We start from the raw sequence: 16946 nt of genomic DNA, 5'->3' as shown, positions 1-16946 counted from the left end.
GTCAAAAGCTGTTAAAACTGCTGTGCTCATATCCGACTCTGTGTACTTTTTCCGTTGAAGTACTGCATAAACTTCTGTCAGTCTCCCGAATTTGATTTCCCCACATGGGTCTTGATGATGCAGGATGACAATCATCAAAACTGTCCAATCAGTGAGTTACCTGTCAGTCTGTACAGCTTCATGTTGACTCTTATTGGTACATAAAAAGCCAGATGGAACAGGAACAGGGACCAGAACTAAAACACAACAATGTATCATGTTTTCCTCTGGTCTGGACCAAATGAACCCAGCTACAGGGGAGACAGCAGCCTTAGTTATGATAACATTGCCCTCATCAAGTAAATTGCTGAGATCTTGTAATGCAGTGGTATTGCCTAATTTAGGTCCAACAGACAATTAAACAGTTTGTAAAGCAGTTGTAAATTTTAATCACTCTCCCTCCTCCTCCAGGCTTGTGGCTTGGAGATCATCCCCGGTGGCAGACAGAACTGCATCGTGAAACCGGGCTTATAGGGAGCCGGTCTAAACACAGAAGGTGTCCCTATTCTACAGCCATTACTTTGTGCAATGAGCATATACCTATAACATAATAATAGAGAAAGTAAAAATCTTGTCTCTCGCTACTTTAAATTGAAAAAAAAAGAAAAAACAGACCCAGTAAGCCCAGCCTTATTTCACACACCTCATTTGTTTCAGGACCTACCTGAGCAGCTAATGGCCCACAGCCTATGAAGGCTCCAGGCAGGCTGGGGAGGGGTGTGTATGTGTGTGTGTTGGGGGGGAGGGTTGTGTGGACTTGGCTGGGTTCGCTGAGGCTACAAGTGTGAACCTGCCCTCCATACAAAAGATAAGGAGTCCTGGTATCAGGTAATTGCTGGCAAGCTGTCAAACAGTGGGGAAATAATTACGGTGGCAGTGGTGCACTCCGTCTCCGCTCTGTTCCACCTGTGTGTGTGTGTGTGTGTGTGTGTGTGTGTGTGTGTGTGTGTGTGTGTGTGTGTGTGTGTGTGTGTGTGTGTGTGTGTGTGTGTGTGTGTGTGTGTGTGTGTGTGCTGTCTACATTTGGCCCCCCTCCCTCTGGTCTCACTAATCCTCTCCTCTTACACAATCTGATAAAGAGAGATGCTCAAAATCTCTCTCACACCGTGCTGAATAACTCGCAGCTACGTCTCTATGAGTTTCTGGGAAAGTGTGTTTAGCTGGTGTGTAGATGTGCGATCAGTTCACTGGGAAAGGTAGGTGTGTGTGTATGATGAGAGCTTGCTTCCTGTAGAAGCAGTCTTGCATGTGCACATTATCATGCTTTGTGCTTCTCTATGCTTCTTTTGTGATTTTTCAGCTGGCAAAACATAATATTATTTCAAAGTTCATTATCAGTGTATTAAAGAAACAGAGGCTCTATTCTGTAGAAATAATTTCTAGTGCACTCCGTCTGTGCACGTCATTTTTTTTATCACTTCACATGCACCAAGACAGTCACCAGTCATGATATCACCGGTGCATGGTGACCTGCTTGCAACCTTCAGTCTTTTGAAACATGGAAAATACAACGTTGCTGTCTCCATCTATCTGTTCCAGTGATGGTTGTTGTCATGTAAATGCTCTTTGTGGGTTTTATTCAGACATGACAAAACCGATACAATAAGAGCATGGAAGTAGTCACCGTGATGTCACTCACTGGTTCATGGACTACGGTCTTGAAGCCTCTAGTTCGGCATTTTGGCCGTTACCATCTTGGTAACGGCCAAAAAGCCCTAAAGCATACCCTGCTTCATGGTTTATTTGACTCTAACTGGGACTATACTTTACATCATGCTATACTGAGACATGAAGGAGGTTGCTGCCTGAGTAAGAGCCAAAGTTCCTGGTGATATTTAGCAGCTGGTGCATGAGATAAAGCAATGCCAAGGCAGGAGAACAGCAGTGAATGAAAGGGTTTTGTCAAAGACTAGTAGCTTTGAAAACTCTTTTAAATGTCCCTTTAATGACCATCATTACCGGTAGTGAGTAGAGCTCATAGTCAAACATCTTTATTATAGAATCCTGCTGCATTTTTTTAAAAGTCTGACATGACACATAGAATGTTATGATATTAAATTGGGATTCTCATTAAATGCCTATTACCTCATTCATTTAGCTGGTTATTCAAATGCCATCCATGAATGCTGAAACTATTGCTCACATTCATTGTTCTTTGTTCAACCTCTTTTCTCTGGTTGATTTTCCTCAGCAACTTCAAACCAGCTCATTCACAGTGTTTTTTACTAGTTTATGATAAACAGTTTTTTATTTTCTTTGTGCTTAAGAGATGATGAGGTGAAAAATGATTTCCCAAACCAAACAAGACAAGCACAATTACCATCTCATGGTGGCTTTACGTTCCTGTGGCCTTCACGTGACATGTCTGAAAGGAGCTCATGTGTCTTCCTGCTCTGAGATCTGTAAACACTGGCAAGTGAAGAGCTGCAGTTGTTGCAGCTTTTGGCAACAGGCCAGAACCCCAGATGAAGGAAAACATGGAACAACTGGCCTCCAGTTCAGCTGGTCAGAATCACATAGCGTCCAAGAGGATATCAATGCTATGTTTGTGTGTGTATGTATGTATGTTCCTGTACGTCCTTACCAAATATACTTACTTCTGACTCACTACTTACTAACTTGAATAAATCCAGTTGTTTGAAGATATTTTCAGAGAAACATAAATAGATCCTAAAACCTGTTGAACTCCCTAACACTCTCATTCTCTCACAGCTTTAAGCAGCTCATAATACATCATCAAAACTACTAACACCAGCCCATTATTTTCTCTGTTGTATTGGAGCAGATGAGCTGCCGAAGAGGAACAGGAGTTGGTCTCGGGTGTAGTGTAGAAAAAGTGCCGGTTTGCTTTTACAACAGGCTAAAGTCAGGATGCATTGTGTCATAAGTTCCCAGACGATTAAACTTGATTGAACAGTCCTTTCAAAAAGATCATCACCAAATACTCAATCGGTTAAACCTGGAAAACAAGCACTATATAGCAAAAATGAAACAAGGGACAGTAGCTGTTCATTTATTTCCCGTAGGCACATTTAGTTTTAGACCTGTTTTTCGCTAGACCATAATAGCCTCCCAATTAATATCACAGTTTCAGTGAACTATAGTTGCATCTTGCTAACCAATCTAGCACTAGCATTAGCTGCTAACGGTCTGCTAAATTTCCAGCTCAGCCCTCTCATCCCAATTTGTTCACTTATGGTTCCAAAAAAACAAGATGTTGACGGTCAAAATGCCAAACTCAAGGCTTCCAAACACCTATAAATAAACCAATGGCTATCCATAAACCAACGGCTATCCATAAACCAATGGCTATCCATACACCAACGGCTATCCATACACCAACGGCTATCCATAAACCAATGGCTATCCATAAACCAACGGCTATCCATACACCAACGGCTATCCATAAACCAATGGCTATCCATAAACCAATGGCTATCCATACACCAACGGCTATCCATACACCAACGGCTATCTATACACCAATGGCTATCCATAAACCAATGGGTAACCATACACCAACGGCTATCTATACACCAATGGCTATCCATAAACCAATGGGTAACCATACACCAATGGCTGACATCATGTTGACTACGTCCACTTTTATGTACATATGCTCGCAGCAGAGCAGCGCCACCAGTTGTAGGAAATGCCGATGGTAACAGGCCACTAAAAAAACTGAAATATTAAATAAACCATATTCGAACATTAAAAAAAGTTAATCTAGACATATGGAGTGAACCAGACAACATACTCATGGGTAAAGATATGTTGAAGTAGGGGGGTGGTTGAAAAATAAGGAAAGTATTCCCTCCATCCTTTACAAAGCAAACCCCTCTGATAATTAACCAGCTGCAGGCCAGTGAGGGGGGTTGATTTGGGAACCAGTAAGCACTGGGAGCACTGGAAGCTGTCCTGAGGACACACAAAGAGTGGATGCTGAGTCTGGGCATGTCCAACCCCCCCTTTGACTGCACATTCCACACAGGTAGAACTCTCTGACAGAAAAGACCCCATGTGCATTGACACGTGTGAACACACACATGCAAACTCGCACAGAGTTATGTGAAGTAAAATGCATATTGCAACCAACCGCAACCACAACACCATGCACACACACACACACACACACACACACACACACACACACACACACACACACACACACACACACACACACACACACACACACACACACACACACACACACACACACACACACACGGACAAACACATTAAAACAACTTCCACTAACTAAAAGCACATCTGGAAGACACATTCCAAGCAGCCACTTGCAATGTCTTAACACTGAAAATCACACAGCGCCTAAGGAGTCATAAGCACACACACACACAGACACAGACACACACACACACACACACACACACACACACACACACACACACACACACACACACACACACACACACACACACACACAGAGGCAGAGTTTCTGACTACCATATGCCTCTAAGCACCTGTTGCCTGAAAAATATTAGAAGCTGGAGTCTATTAAAGGGACAGCACGTTCCAAGTTTTACCGACAGTGCTTCATACCTTTTTAAAGGGAGAGAGGAAAGAACAGAACGGCGGTTACAGGCAGATGCAGTGCTTGGCCATATGTCTAGTTCTTGGGTTTTTTTATCTGGCGGTTTCAAGGTATATTAAGTTTGCTTTTTTGCATGACTGGGCCTTTTATATAGGTGTGTGGTAGCTTATTCTACAGTCAGGAGTAAATTGAATATAAAAAAAACATTTTAAACATCATGTTTAAACTGAAGGCTCCAATTACAATAGGGTTTGCTTGGCCACACAAAATTATACCATATACGAAGAAATCAGAATCCATGAAACAATTCTAGAAAGTTAACAATAATCATTATGCAAACTGGAACTTAGAAAAAAACAAGAATAAAATATAAACAAGTTAGATATGCCAATAATGCATTCAATGTGGCTTAAATGGAATGAAAGTTTCAAATAAAAGGATGTCGCCAAATCATCAAAATTAAAAAACGTATACCATAATATCAATATGACTATTAACAAAACATTAATTATGATTGTTATAAAATATATATACTATACATACATACACATCTTTCATTTCAAAACAGGATATTTTAAGATAGTTGTATAAGCCCTATAAACTGACCACAGGTCTGTTGTACTAGAAAAGTGGGTGACTGTACTTCGGTGTTGTTGGTATAATGTTGGATAGCAGTTTGGCTGAAGTATTATCGGCCCGGAAAGATGTTACCTTGAACCCAGTGTTTTACTCATGGACCTGACGTCCTTCTCGACTGTCTCCAGTGGGACCGTGTCCTTCACTGTTGGATTATTGTTGCGTTCATGATGTCGCTCCACTGCTGCTTTTCCTGACATATGGAGTGCCTCAGGCAAATGTCTGACCTTTGACCTTGCCGTTTCACTGGCCCTACTGACGGCCTAGAACCCGACCACCGTAATCACACTCTTCGTCCTCCAACATGTTTTGTGCGGAGGTGACGGACATTGATAGTGTTAGCACCACTGGCAGAAACAGTGGCTACGTCTGATTTTTTTAAAACCATAAAAATGTAGGAATGTGCAGTAGTGACAGAGCCTCTCCAAGCTGTTAACAGACGTTTATGCAACTAGGTGCCGGCTATAACATCACCCAGCATGCTGTTTTGCAATGTAATTTTGTATTGAAGGCACAGAAGAAAAAAAACAAACATTAAGAGCCCATTATGATCAGAAACCTAATACATTCATTCACTGCCCAACAATGATGTTAACAGAGAGAGGAATAGAGCTGAAGAATGGTTTCCAAAACCACAGTTTAAGTCCCTGCAGACAAAGTTCTCCTTTTAGAAGATGAAAATAATATGGATATCGTTTCTTTTTTAGGGGACATCACTTCACATCTGAATGAACTAAATTTAAAGCTGCAAGTCAAGAAACATTTAGTCAATACTTTTCTTTCTAAAATTAAGTACTTTATTTTAAAAGTCACATTTTTCAAATGCTTTCTGTCATGTACTTCATTTTTTTTAATCCAGCACTTATTTTACTTGATATTTAATATTAGCGTATGCATTATTTATAATTCATATGGTTCAATTTGAAATCTGACATTGATGATATTATTCAATTTAACTTTCTTTACTTGATTTGACAGTCAGTTGTTGACTACATACATTGATACCATGATACAACTGCTAGGCTACTTTTATATATATGGCACTAAATCAAAGCACAAGTTAGATATGATGTGACGTTCCAGACCTTTTGCAAGAGGAGGAATTTTAATTGAATACCCCTGTTACAGAGGAAGATTTAGATGATTGGCAGCCTTTGTGAAATTTGCACTCTGATAGCCTATGAAGATTTTTTTTTAAAGAAGAGCACACTCAAAGTACTGTTTACATTACCTTCATAGCCACAACCTTTGATAATATTAGGTTAAAATGACCTTCCCATTTTTTATTTATAAATGTCACCTTACCATTATTTATCAGATGATTTAATGGTTTGTTCCCCTGGTATTGTTGCAGTTTTTAAATCTAATTTTCAACGGGGTTGTGGATGAATTTAATCTAGAAATCTTTTTTCTTCTTCAAACAACCAGTTAACCAGTTAAAATATGCTGAGTATCACTGCAAGTCTGAGTATGGAGGAGTTCAGGGTGGACAGACAATCCAAAAATAGGACTTTCACCCAAGACACCAAGTTTGTGTTAATTTGACACCAAAAGTCAACGGTTTTACCAAATTTTATTACTTGATTTACCTACTAAGTGGCAATTAAGTGAGTTGCGTAGCAGTCTTTTTACGAAACAAACTTAAATTTTTTCGTAAACCCAACCAAGTGCTTTTGTTGCCCTAGTTGCTGGTGTTACTGGACATTTTCAGGTGAATGTGTGAAAAATCAAAAAATTACTTTTGGGAAGATATCAGCAGCCATTTTTTTTAAGAACCAGATATATTTGGTGAATATTTGAAAGTCTTCACATAAAATTAGATTGCCAAGGAATACCGTTGTGATCATGGTTAATAACAAACTCAGATCATGACTGAATTTAGACCTTTCCGATTTTTTCTTCATACTTTCTCTGCAGTAATGGTTTTGGCTCCGCTCACTCTCCGTGGTTCATTAGAACGGATCCAGTGTGTCTTAAGGGCCTGACAACTCCCGACATGTCTGAGTACAGAAGGCCTGCACTGATCTCATGCCAAATCCTGATCTAATATGGAAGAATGGCTTGGCAGCAAGACAAGTCAAGTACTACCTGTGTGTGTGCGTGTGTGTGTGTGTGTGTGTGTGTGTGTGTGTGTGTGTGTGTGTGTGTGTGTGTGTGTGTGTGTGTGATCATGGGCTCAGGACAGAGTGGGATTTCGGCTCATTAGGTGGAAACACTTGTTAGTGAGATCAGGGGAAAGTGTGCATTAATGTGCAGTATGACCTATATGTGTTCAGGGAAGGGTTTCAGCTAGTCGGCCATGACCGGACAGTGTATTCATTTTTCATTATTTGGCGGTCACTGTTACAATTAGCTGCATGACTTTTACATCACACAGCGACACAGACAGCAACGTTTCAGCCATGCACACGCACACGCACACACACACACACACACACACACACACACACACACACACACACACACACACACACACACACACACACACACACACACACACACACACACACACACACCTGTCGTCTGTATGGCAGTTCTTCAGCGTGAGTGAAGAAGAAAAAGTTCAGTTTGTCAAAACTGCCAAATCCATAATAAGCCGTGGAGGAACGTTAAAATCATTTAGAACTAGGGTAATCAGACACTTATTATATTGTAATTCATTATCATCATGCGCACAGCACAGTCTCTCTCCCTATCTCAGTCCTCTTTATAGCGGAGCTAACATCTAATGTTAAGGTGTTGAGGTTGCAAAGACTTGCATAATGATGTGTTCAAGCTCTGCTCAGTAAAAATGAGTATTATAAGTAAGTGAATTAAAACGTTATGTGTTCAAATGCAATATTGTAAGAAAAAAAATGATTGTTGAGAAACTTGAATAAATACAGTTGTTTGAAGGAGATGTTTTCACAGCAATATAAAATAGATATTAGAGATTATTAACCGCGATAGATGAGTATGATCCAATTCAGAACAGTTGACAGTTAACACTGACTTGGGGAAGATTGTGATTGTTTTTTTGGGATGGTTTAGTGTTGGTGGTTAAAAATGTTGTGTGAAGCTGTCAATTATAGTTCTTTAAAATAAAATCTAAATCGGTTGGTCAGAATAAAAAAAAAAATTGCAATCGGTGCATCTCTATATGTTTTTGATTTTGTATTAATGACAAATGTTGTTTTTCAGAAATCTAACACTAACTGTCGTTTCCACTAAGTGTGTGTGCTCCACTGCGTTAATGCAGGGTGGAATGTACAACTTTTCATGAGCAAAGACAACGTGCAGTTAGTGTGTGTGTGTGTGTGTTTGGGTGTGTGTGTGGTCACTGGGTCAGTGAGTCATGGGACCCCTCTGATCTCTGCAGGGTTCTCACCCTGCTGGACTGCAGTACCAGGATGTGACAGGGCTGGGAGGGGCAGCTCTTAGCCCCCCTGACCTCCCCTAATCTCCCATGTCACCCAAAGGCCCCAATGCCCTCCTGACTCGCCCTCCAATCTAGTAAACACCTTCCAGTGTCACGCTGCTGACTCACACAAGGTTTGGTTTAGGTCCTCACCTCTAAAGATGGAATCCCAAATTGACACCAGAATATGGAAGAATGAACGTTCACACACAAATGCCATTTAGTGTTAATATTAGGATAAATTGGGCTACTCAAAAATACCTTCATTTAGCAAGTCAGTGGTAACACAAAGTTCCAGGTCCTGATTGTATGTCCATGTTATCAACACAACATTTACATGAATGTCAATGACTAGAAGAGATCGTCAAATTGGCAACACCACGTACCTTTGTATCATTTGATGTGTGGAGCTAGAGATGGTAATTGATATGATTTTATCAATACCGAAGCCATTATCTATTCCTCTTATTGACCCAAATCTTTTTGGATTCCTACGAAATTTTGGGGTGAAATAGAATACATACATCACGGCAATTTTTTCAGACTGAAGAAGTGGAGGCCCAGCAGCTGATGAGGGAGGGTCCGTGATAAAAGTTTGTTTCTCTGGAGAGTTGACACACGTTGACACTCAGAAATATGACATTTGGACTCGGATGAGTTGACTTTAATCTGTCAAGAGGCTAAATTCTGAGAACATGATGCTACTCATTTCAATAGCACATAGGATCCCATTGTCCCGGGCGGATACAAGATTCCCCTGATAATGGTACCTTGTGAACAACAAATCCATGATTAAATTGGCAGGAGAGCTAGTTACCGTTAGCTGTTGGCAGCACACTCCTTATTGGCTAGATAACAGAAATAATAGCTAACGTCAGAGGTTGCTTTGAGTTACGTCATGATGTATAAAGCTCTATTCAGTAAAAAAAGAGTATAGAGTGAAGGTAAATTATTAAAAGATGTGTTGAAATATTACCTTGTAAAATTAAGAGTCAAATTAAAGTCAGCAATTTAATCGCAGTAACAGTCACCTTATTCTATCATTAATAAAACTCAAGGCTCTGACTCACGTCATTTAAGATAAGATAAGATAAGATAATCCTTTATTAGTCCCGCAGCGGAGAAATGTGCAGGATTACAGTAGCAGAGAGGACAGTGCAAACAAGAGACATAGTAAAAAACAAGATAAAAAAATATATTATATATTATATTATTATAAATAAGTAAAAACACAGTAAAGAATATTAAATAAGTTAAAAAAATCCACAATAACTAAAATATATTAAATATTTTCTGTTCCTCAAACAGAACATTTATGTTGGACAAGTCTGCAAAACCCTGAAGGTTTTGAATGCCAGCACTGTTTCATGGTTCACGTTAACTAAATGAATGAGTCTTCTCTTCAGAGTCGTGGTCCTTAAATCTCAAGCCTATAGAGAGTAGCTCCTGTCCATCTGATTAAAACACAAGTGGGTGCTGGAGATGAGGCAGCATCTTTCCCCCAGCATTCCACAGCCGGCTGGCCGGCCCAGCATCAACAATCGCTCCCCTGTTAAAATCTGATTTAGATCCGTCACATGTGATGATCTTCTTCCCCGGGGCTCTGGGCTCAAACCCAGCTGCTGGAGGAACCGGGTTCACTGCCTCTTTAAGGAGAGGGTAACTCTGGGAGCTAACGCATGTCACACAGAAGAGTTTGACTCTGTGGCAGACGAAGTGAATTGAGTCTGTGGCAAAGAAGATAAATTATTCCAAGCTGACCTCCCCAATCCTCCAGACATGTCTGCATTCAAAGCATTTTTTTTTTTGTATTTAGGTAGTCTATATAGTACTGCTTAATAAAATGTAATTTACAAAATTATTTTTACATGACTAATCTTTTTTTTAAATCTCATTTCTTTATATACTTTGTATTTTTCAAGAGTAAAGGCACTGACTGTCCTTTGACCGGTTTAAGTGTGAAATAGAGAACAGTTGCAGCTGTAGTTGAAAATGCAGCAACAGTCTTTGGCCAAAGGCTACACTAATTTGTTTAGAGGTGCAGATCAACACCTGTCTAAACAGAAGAATGTGGAAAGTAAGACAGAATGAAAGCAGAGGGGGCAGCTTTTGTTGTACTGTCCCTGCAGGGTCCCAGGACATGACGGATCACCCCGAGGAAGAACCCAGTCTGGTCATTCCTCCTTGACTGTCCTCACTCTGAAGAAAGTCTGTTATTAAAGCTATTCTTCTTTTTTCTACTCTTTGGTCTTTTCTCAATCCTTGAATGACTTATAGTGTTTTAAAGAGGTCTAGAAACATATCCTAAACCTCATGGACAGCTCTGTATCCTGTGGTTAGGGTTGGAAGGGTTGTCTCTGTCATAAGTGATGACAGAGAGTCCGAGCGGGTAAACTGAATTACGATGACTACGCTTGCGAAAGGTTGATCACATGACACTCAGGTCATTTGTCATGTATTTTTTTTCCTGTCCATGCTGTAATGTAAGACCAGGCCTTTGTGGTATTCACTTTAAAAATAATTTTTAAAGGGCTGTGCCTGGGCGACAAGAATATTGACGTTGGGCGTGTGGACGAATATTGGCTGCTGGCGATTGTCTTTTTTGTCATTTTATTTTGCTAATTTAATGAACTGAGTGAACAACAGGTCCTTAATTTTAAAACTCAGTTGTATACATTGACAAAAACTGCCTTTAGCATTGTGTTATACAGCGAAGGTGAAACCTCTACTTAGTCAGTGAGATGCTGATACGCTTGTCCATGCTTTTGTTTCGGTCATCCTGACTGCGGTTGTGCTCTACATACTGGTCTACCACAAGCAGACAAGGGTTTTAACAAAAACTAATATTAGAGATCATATCTTAATTAACCTCCAGTGGCTCCTTGTTTCTTTGAGAATTGATTTTAAAGTCCTTCTTGGCCTCGCCCCCCTTTTATATCACAGACTCCCTATCGATTGATGATCCTCCATGAACCCTAAGATCCTCCACAGCTGCTCTTCTAATTGTTCCAGGTCCCACAAAATCCTTTGGGGATGCTTATTTTCTCTTGCCTGATATCAGACAGAAGTGGAGCCTTTGATGTCCGGCGATAGAAGACATGTCAAATGAATTTGTTAATCAGTGGGATCATATGAAATTCAAATTATTTTTCAGCAGCCCATATGTGAAAGCGAGGCAGTTTAGTGAAGGATTGAGAGATGTCGCAGTAGTTGTCCCTGATAGACCTGCAGTCTATTCTGGAGGATTAATATAAATGTGTTAGATCACTTGAAAATATAGATGTCACAAAATGAAATTTCGATATCACAATTATTGTCAGAGGAATTATGGTTTTTCGTTTTTTACAATTACGAACCAGATTATTTCTAGTAGGCCATAGCTACCTAAACATGTATTATCATCATCAACTATATCCTTTTACTTTGTTACTCATCATCTATCGTGGTTATTTGCATTAAAACACACGTTTCAAATGATTAGGAAGTTATATGATTGTAATTTTATTGATTAAAAAATCTTGTCATTAGTAGTTCTAATGGTGTATTTTAAGCTGTTTAGAGATAATGTTATGAAGTTAAACAGGTCATAATTTTTCTCAAATATCTATTTTATGTTCAACTGGATTGTTTCAAGTTTCTCACCAACACAACATTTTACAAGATTTCACTTGGAACGCACCATATGCAACTAAATGAGAGCCCTACGGTTCTCTGTACTTTATAAGAACAGCTGTTAGCTGTCAACGTTACTGAGGCTACAAGCTCTCCTCCTGTTGATTACCACACCGATTTGTTCAAAGTGACATTAGCATTATAGGATCAGCAACTAAAGAGCATTAAGGCTGCAGATTTTTTACTTAATCAAGGCGAGAACGATTGTCAGTAAAACTTTTTTTTAAACACTCTGTTTGTTAAACTGTGTAAATAATCTGGGGTTCACGGACTCTCTGGTCATTTTATATCCAAAACCCTACCTCACTGCCCATTTAAGGCACTTTATTTAGATGATATAAAGCTGGACTGTTGGTTCCTTCTGACATTTTTACAGCTCTTTCCTCAACTCTGGTGAGTGGCACATCTCTCACACAAACACACACACACACACACACACACACACACACACACACACACACAAAACAAGCCGGCACACACACATTACGTGACATTTCACAGCACAATCAAACATCATGTCTCAGGAGGCTCATTGTCACAGGCCACTAATGTAGGAATCAGGACTCCTTTGATATTGTAGCTTCTTCAATACTCAGCTATGAAACCGCGACTTATTGAAGTTATGATCAAATCGGTTATTCCCGACATCCTTAGTTGTAAGGTTTGAAGATTCACAATGTATTGTAAAGAGCTGGCAGTCCAAGCTTAAATCTTTGTTTATACTGTTTCATGAACCGAGGCGTTTATGCTCAATGTGCTGTTTGTTGAATTCCGAAAAAGGTGTACAAACAAAATGATATGTGAAGAACCAAAAGGACACCGAGTGTAACTCATAGATGAAGATGTTGAATATCCTTTGCAAAATATAAACTCAAGTAAAGATTTTTAAGACCTCCTGTTTCTAAAGTAATGTAAATGGTGCATTTATTAGTGAACTTTCTGTCACAGTCACATGATCACGTGGAGCATAGTTACAAAAGTTCTGAAGTGCACGACCAAGCGCTGAGACCGCTTACGGAGCCTTTCAACCAATCTGCCGGCCGTTACTACGACATTTTGTGGCGCTTCACTACGGCAAGTTTAAACTACACTTAACGTTAAGGCTACAGTGACAAATTAAATACATTTTCAATCAATGAAAGCATTTGTGTATGAAATGTGACCCTAAACCCAACCCAAAATAACTTAAATACAGTTAACATAAAGTTACTTTGTTAAAGGATAACTTTGCTACCTGGACTCTATTTCACATGTTTCTGTGTCTAAGTGACTAATGAGGACATCACTTTATGAATCAGATCCAGTAATGTCATCTCTCAGAGAAACTCCCCTGTCCTCATTAGTCACTTAGACACAGAAACATGTGAAATACAGTTGAAAAGTATCAAAGCAATATTTTAAGGTCTGGTTGGGGTTAGGCACAAAAATGACTCGTTTAGGATTAGGGTATGTGGCAGTTTGGGATAAAAATGACTTTGTTAAGGTGAGGGGACCTTTGTCGTCATGGTTACAATAACAAACAGGGGTTCAAGGTTTTGGAACAATGGTGGTCATGGTTCAAAACAACCATGAAGCTGTCAGGTGGAAGTGGGGAATGAACAGCAGTCTCCTGTGATAAAGACATCTTGTTGACACACACATGCTGTTTTGGGGAAACCTGCTCGTACACTGTCCAAAGTCCTGCTCACTATTATCCTGGTCAATATTATTAATAACCACATTGAAAGTTTTTTTTTATGTTTTATGTGTGTATGATAACAGGATTTTGATTGTTTTAACTATAGAATATTCAATTTGGTACTGGCTTCTATAATCTAGTATCCCTTTTGAAGTATTGAACTATTGAAGTCACCAGTTAACATGGTAAACACACTTTTTAAAAACACCTGTTGGTCTGAAACAGTCGTGATCCTGTCGGGATTCTGTAGAACTTCAGGCTGTTATTTGATTATATACCGATTGTGACAAGTGAACGTGCAACAAGCATTTTGATGATGGTAGCAGCATGTTTAAAGCTTCTAACTCTGCTGGATGGCTGGGGCAAAACACCACTTCAGTTGTCAACATGTTATTGCATGCATATTCTAAATAAAAAAGGGTTATTACATTACATTACAGTCATTTAGCAGACGCTTTTATCCAAAGCGACTTACAATCAGTAGTATATTACATATCATTCACCCATTCACACACTGATGACAGGATGGTGCCACCATCAGACTCTAACTAACATTCATGCAACATCCAGTCCACACCGATGGCAAGCCTTCGGGAGCAACTTGGGGTTAAGTGTCTTGCCCAAGGACACATCGACTGCCGAAGCCGGGTATCGAACCACCGACCCTCTGATTGGAGAACTACCTTGCTCTCCACTACACCACAGCCGCCCCATTATAAAGGTGTCTATAGGACACAGTTTTCCTGAAGAGCCTCTTTTGTTCATAAACTTTTGTTCATAAACCCCTTTTTTAAAGGTAACATCTGTTCTTTTTGGATAAGTTCTTGTCTGTTTATTTCTAGAATGTCCTCCATTTTTAACTTTTTATAGAAGTTTTCATGCATTACTACAATGTTGAATCTACACTTTTATAAGAACGATAAAAAATAAATAAAAAATGTGTGCATTCAGCCAAGTCAGAAAGAGCAGGAGTGTTACAGAGACTAACAGAGCTGAAAACACTGCTTCTAAAAGAGACTATTGTCTCTCTGTCTCTCTCTCTCACACGCCCACACACACACACACACACACACACACACACACACACACACACACACACACACACACACACACACACAGGAGCTCAAGGCTTTGCTTACACTGTGTTATTAGTGCTGCTCTCTTACCTGCTCAGGCCGTTCTCCATCTGCAGTAATTATACTGGAAGTCTCAGTCAAAGACACACAGAAGCAAACATCAAATCTTCACCCTGTTCTTCTCTGATCGGCCATACCATACTGATGTGCGCATCGCTGTCAATGCAGCCCATAATCACCCTGACTGCTACTGATTATGAATCATTCTAGCTCCATTAAATGATGTTCAATAAAATGCCAGTTATTATAGTGGAAAAATGTCCCGAGGTGACGTGTCCAAATGACCAATCATAAGCCCAGACCCTCCGGATCCCAGTGTCCTCCCATAGAGGACAAGAAAGACGCACATATTTACGTTTTCCTTTCTTTGTGTGTAGAAACGAAGACTCTGGTATTAAAGAACAACAATACAAATAACCAAATTTGTACTGCTTTCTAAAAGTACTGCGTTTTTTTGCTCACCTGTCAGCAAACTGTCCATTTGATTTGTAGTAAAGTTACCCAACAAGAGAGCGCGTCTCCTCGGAGCCCTGATCCAGCCCCCCCTCTTTGGGTTTATTGGCGTGCAGCAGTGAAGTGGTTAAACATTAAAGCCTTAACATACCTTCAAAATCGGATAAAATCCCTTCGAGATGGTCATTCACGGAAAGTTCCGACATCCTTGCCTGGCAGCAGAAGCTCCGTGAAGCCGCTCCGAGTCAGATAAGGAAAAGATCGCCGAACCCTGAGAGGAACACGGATCCCGGTGGGAAAAGATCGGACAGGTGCGTGAAGGCAGGGTGGACCGACGGGGATCTGAGCTCTTCTCTCCGCGTGGTGAGGGTCCTCTCTGTCCGGGTAAAGTCAGGGAGCATCGCCCCCCCCCCCCCCGGCTCTGCTGGACCCGGGGGGCGGGGCGGAGGACGGTCTGGTGGGCGGAGCCGCATGCAAACACCTGGAAAAGGAATCCTCACTTTTCTCTGCCTTCTGTCCTCCCCCCTGCGGCCAAAGGCGTCAGATGGACCGAGAAACTTCTGTCTGTTCAAGAGTCCGAGCAAATCCTCACCCACACACTGATCGACCTGTCCACAAAGAATGCTCCACACTGTAAAAAAGCATACAGGAATTCATTGAATAGAAAATCTCCTGTCATTAACTTAATGTATATCCATCCATACACTATTTGTAACCTTGTATAGTATGTGTATTTATTGTCTGTGTAGTTGTATAGTATGTGTATTTATTGTCTGTGTCTGTGTAGTTGTATGTATAGTATGTGTATTTATTGTCTGTGTCTGTGTAGTTGTATAGTATGTGTATTTATTGTCTGTGTAGTGTATAGTATGTGTATTTATTGTCTATTTATTGTCTGTGTAGTTGTATAGTATGTGTATTTATTGTCTGTGTAGTTGTATAGTATGTGTATTTATTGTCTGTGTCTGTGTAGTTGTATAGTATGTGTATTTATTGTCTGTGTCTGTGTAGTTGTATAGTATGTGTATTTATTGTCTGTGTAGTGTATGTGTATTTATTGTCTGTGTCTGTTGTATAGTATGTGTATTTATTGTCTGTGTAGTTGTATAGTATGTGTATTTATTGTCTGTGTAGTTGTATAGTATGTGTATTTATTGTCTGTGTCTGTGTAGTTGTATAGTATGTGTATTTATTGTCTGTGTCTGTGTAGTTGTATAGTATTTATTGTGTATTTATTGTGTATTTATTGTCTGTGTCTGTGTAGTTGTATAGTATGTGTATTTATTGTCTGTGTCTTGTATAGTAGTTGTATAGTATGTGTATTTATTGTCTGTGTAGTTGTATAGTATGTGTATTTATTGTCTGTGTAGTTGTATAGTATGT

General features: G+C 39.9%; 1 protein-coding gene across 1 annotated transcript in view; it reads right to left on the bottom strand.

Annotated features, from left to right (window-relative positions):
- Positions 1-15902, bottom strand: part of septin12 (septin 12) — a 70481-nt gene extending 54579 nt beyond the window's left edge. The window contains exon 1 of the mRNA XM_054606830.1: positions 15715-15902. Within this exon, the coding sequence (XP_054462805.1) occupies positions 15715-15769 (55 nt within the window). The 5' untranslated portion in view covers positions 15770-15902. The remainder of the gene's footprint in view (positions 1-15714) is intronic.
- Between the last annotated feature and the right edge of the window lie 1044 nt (positions 15903-16946).

The sequence above is a fragment of the Anoplopoma fimbria genome, chromosome 11 (assembly GCF_027596085.1).
Source record: "Anoplopoma fimbria isolate UVic2021 breed Golden Eagle Sablefish chromosome 11, Afim_UVic_2022, whole genome shotgun sequence".
NCBI lineage: Eukaryota > Metazoa > Chordata > Actinopteri > Perciformes > Anoplopomatidae > Anoplopoma > Anoplopoma fimbria.
Note: the sequence above shows the minus strand (reverse complement) of the source record. Positions and strands in the feature narration are given on the sequence as shown.